The sequence below is a fragment of the Fusarium vanettenii genome (genome assembly GCF_000151355.1).
Source record: "Fusarium vanettenii 77-13-4 chromosome 12 genomic scaffold NECHAsca_15_chr12_5_0, whole genome shotgun sequence".
Taxonomy (NCBI): Eukaryota; Fungi; Ascomycota; class Sordariomycetes; order Hypocreales; family Nectriaceae; genus Fusarium; species Fusarium vanettenii.
Genome location: NW_003315870.1, coordinates 962,690 through 966,588, shown reverse-complemented (window position 1 = coordinate 966,588; position 3,899 = coordinate 962,690). Strand labels below are relative to the sequence as shown.

General features: G+C 38.4%; 1 protein-coding gene across 1 annotated transcript; it reads left to right on the top strand.

Moving 5' to 3' along the window:
* Window positions 1-1,536: 1,536 nt before the first annotated feature.
* Window positions 1,537-3,131, top strand: NECHADRAFT_54101 (uncharacterized protein; the record flags this gene model as incomplete). The annotated part of the gene is made up of 2 exons (XM_003047487.1): window positions 1,537-2,115; window positions 2,172-3,131. Coding segments are annotated over 2 exons (1,539 nt in total), but the record flags the coding sequence as incomplete, so codon positions are not given.
* Window positions 3,132-3,899: the final 768 nt, after the last annotated feature.

Here is a 3,899-nt window from a genome sequence, read left to right as displayed (position 1 = left end):
ATCTCTTTTTTAAAAAGACCTTAAAGAAAAGCTATAATAAATCCCTTCTTTAGCTATATAGTTTAGTATATTTTATTTCTTTAATAAAATAACTTAAGATATTATAAAAAAATAAAGAGAGAAAGAAAAAAGTCTTTATATTAATTTATAATATATAAATAAAAATATAATTTTAAAGCTAATAAATAAGCTAGGGCTTTACGGGAAAATAAGGTAAATTTTCTTTTTAAATATTACTTTAAAGATATATATTAATAGTAAATTAATTAATAATATATTTTTTATATAATTTTAAAAGGACTTATAAAAACATATATTAAAGTAAAAAGAGAAATAATATAATATATATTAAGTATAATATAAAAAGGAATAATATAATATAAATTAGATATAATATAAAAAGAAATAATATAATATAAATTAGGTATAATTTAAATTATATTATTATATTAAATCGGAGTTAACTAGAGGTTATTAAAGGTTATTTTATATAAGTAAATTAAGCCTAATTTAGGCTAGCTAGAGGTTATTTATATAAGTATATTAGGCCTAATTAGGGTTAGCTAGAGGTTATATCCTATCTACTTTATATATAAGAAATAAAAAGATTAAGATATAAATAAAATATTTTATTTTAAATAAATAAAGAGAAATCTTAAAAAAATTTAAAAATTAAAAAAAAAAATAATTCTTAAATACTAAGTAAATCTTAACCTTAAATTAAATAATCTTTACCTTAAGTAAAATATAATTAATAATTAATCTTAATAAATTAAGATTAATTAATTTTATAATCTTTTATTTTTTTTATTAATTTTTATATTTATATAATAATAAAAAGCTTATTTTTTAAAAACTATAAATTTATAATATAAAAAATTATAACTTTATAAGTGAAATAATAATATTATATTAAATACTTATATAAAAAAATTATAAGTTAATTAACTTTTAGTTATAATAAATAATAAGATTTATAATAGGAATTAATAAGAAAAGTATAAAGCTAGTATTATATATCCCTTATAAGCTAGTTTTTTATAGCTTATTATAAGCTAACCTTAACCCTAAAACAGCTATTTAATATATTCTTATAAAGCTTAAAAAAAGCTATTGAATAATATAGGTTAGGTCTTATATATTATAAAGCTAATTTTTTAAAAATTATTTAAAGTTATTTTTCTAAAGTAAGAAAATTTTTTACTAAGACCCTAGGACTAAGGCTAACCCTGACCCTCTATAGACTACTGATTCAAGTTCTTTTATAACCTCGAAGCTATCTATCTCAACCTGAACCTGAAACACACCCTAGTGCTCTACCCCCTAGCCTAATATAATTCCCCTCTCTGCCCCTCTCTGCCGCGTCTGCTTATCTGCGTGTTAACACTTGTCCTCCTACCTGTCACGCCGCTGGCAAACTACATTTCAAGACGTGTTTTAGGGCGAAACGATGCCACAATGAAAGCTGAACAATTCGAACCAAACCAGGTGACGCCTCCAGTGGCCGAGGGTGCCAACCCCGCGTGCCCTTCATCAATGCCGTCCTGCGCCGCGCCTAAATACCGCTATTCTGCATTGCAAGATGGTCATATCCGCCTACTTCGACTGATGCCAAATCAAGACGAACATGCCCCGATACAATGCCAACTGTTTCACTACCATCTCCTTGACTCAGCGAAAGGGACTCACCTTTACGAGGCTCTATCATATGTGTGGGGTTCTCCAAAAAAGCCACGGTTTATTGTCACAAATGAAGGTCACCTACCCGTCACGGAAAACTTATACGCGGCATTATCACGTCTCCGAGATCACTCTCTCCAACGAGTCATATGGACTGATGCTATCTGCATTAACCAAGGTGATATGAAAGAGCGGGAGCGCCAAGTTCAATCTATGGCAAAGATCTACGCTGGAGCTAACCGTGTAATCGTGTGGCTTGAAGAAGCGACAACAGGCTGCGGTCCAGTGGATAAAGAAGCCATAAGAAATAGTCATCACGCACTAGAAGAATTGGGTGCTGCTGCCCGCGGCGTCCCTCCGAAGCCCTCTGGTGACGAAACAAAGCATCAAGCAGTCCTTTCGCTGCTGCAGCATTCTTGGTTTCGGCGCATCTGGGTAAGATGCTGAATGATCGGTGGTATTGATAGACGTTGCTGACAAAATTCCTTCAGGTGCTGCAGGAGGTTGCCGCAGCTAGGCATGTTTTAATCATGTGCCATTCTACTGAGATCGATGGATACGCGTTCTGCTTTGGTTTACAAGCACTCAATCTCGACTCTGAAGATGCACACCTGCAAAGTCGAATACGTTCCACGATCTACCTCATAAAGGGTGCAATCTTCCGGCCCAAAGCCACGGTTAGTCATCCAGACAGGTTCTCTCTCCATATACGCCCTCTTGGCGAGCCCGTGGACATGTATCACAATCGAGATGCTACCGACCGCCGGGACAAAATCTATGCCTTGTTAGGCATGAGCTCTGACATCCCAGTTGGTCTATCGCCTGACTACACGAAATCGTGGAAAGACATCTTTTATCAACTTATCAAGTCTTTCATGGGCGAACGAGCATCTGTAGAAACCTGCGACGAAGACGAAATTGCGGTGATCAAGACCAAGGCTTCTGTTCTGGGGGAGATCAAGACGCCGGGCAAAAGTACTTGGGATGAGAGACAGAGTGTGGATGTCGCTCTGAAAAGGATATCTGGCTGTTTCCCAGAATGGAGTGGCCGCTGGACTCTCCAATCTTCGGCGAAGCCCATTCAGGAGGGTGATTTTGTTTGTCTTCTGCAAGGAGCACCGAAGCCTACTATCATCAGGCTATGTGAGGATTATTGTGTTATTGTCGCAATTGCTGTTACCCCTACGGATGACGAACGCGCTGAAGGAGCAGCTATGGACTGGCCAAACCTCTTACAACGAATAACGACTTTTCCCCGAGACGTGTTTCTTGTTTGGGACTGGGAAACGTCGCAAGAGAGGGTACCGAGTAGAGGAGATTATAAATGCCTTTTGAGAAGCCGGGTATCGAGGCATGCGAAACCAGATACATGTTTAGACGGGGCGGCTAGACTAGCGAGCATGGGGCTTCTACTGAGAGATGTGGGAAAGTATGAGGAGGCAAGCCAGAAGCTCCATCAAGCAAGAGAAGTCTACGAAAACATATCAGGAAGAGACGACCCACACACGATCGCAGTTATGGACGAGCTAGCGTTGACGTACAGATGTCAGGAAGGTAGAAAGGGCACAAGGAAGGCTGAGAAGACGAAGGCATTGGCTGATCTGCTTGGTAGAAGAGTGAGGATCACGGTAAACAGGATGATCTGGGTTGCAAGTTCGTTCGATCAGGAAGTCATGGCTCTGCTTCTTGATCAATTGGGAGATGAGATCACCATTACCGAAGAGGTTATAAAGGCTGCAGCGGGAAACGAAAGGGATGGGAAGGGACTGATAATGCTACTTCTTGATCGACGGGAAGATAGAATTACTATCAGCGAGGGGGCAGTCTGCGCCATTGCCAAACAATTTGACGGGGAAGTAATATCACTACTTCTTGACCGATGGGGATATAACGTCACTATCAACGAAGAGGTGGTGAAGGCTGCAGCAGAAAACCATTGGAGTGGGAAGGAAGTTATGGCTCTACTCCTCGACCGACGGGGAGAAGAAATCACTATCAGCGAGGAAGTAGTGAAGGCCGCAGCAGCAAATAATTGGAGTGGGAAAGCAGTTTTGGCTTTACTTCTTGATCGACGGGGAGAAGAGATTACCATCAGCGAGGAGGTGGTGAAGGCTGCAGCAAATAATTGGAGCGGGAAGGAAGTAATGACATTACTTCTTGATCAACGGGGAGATACGATCACCATCGGCGAGGAGGTAATAAACACTGCAGTGAGAAAT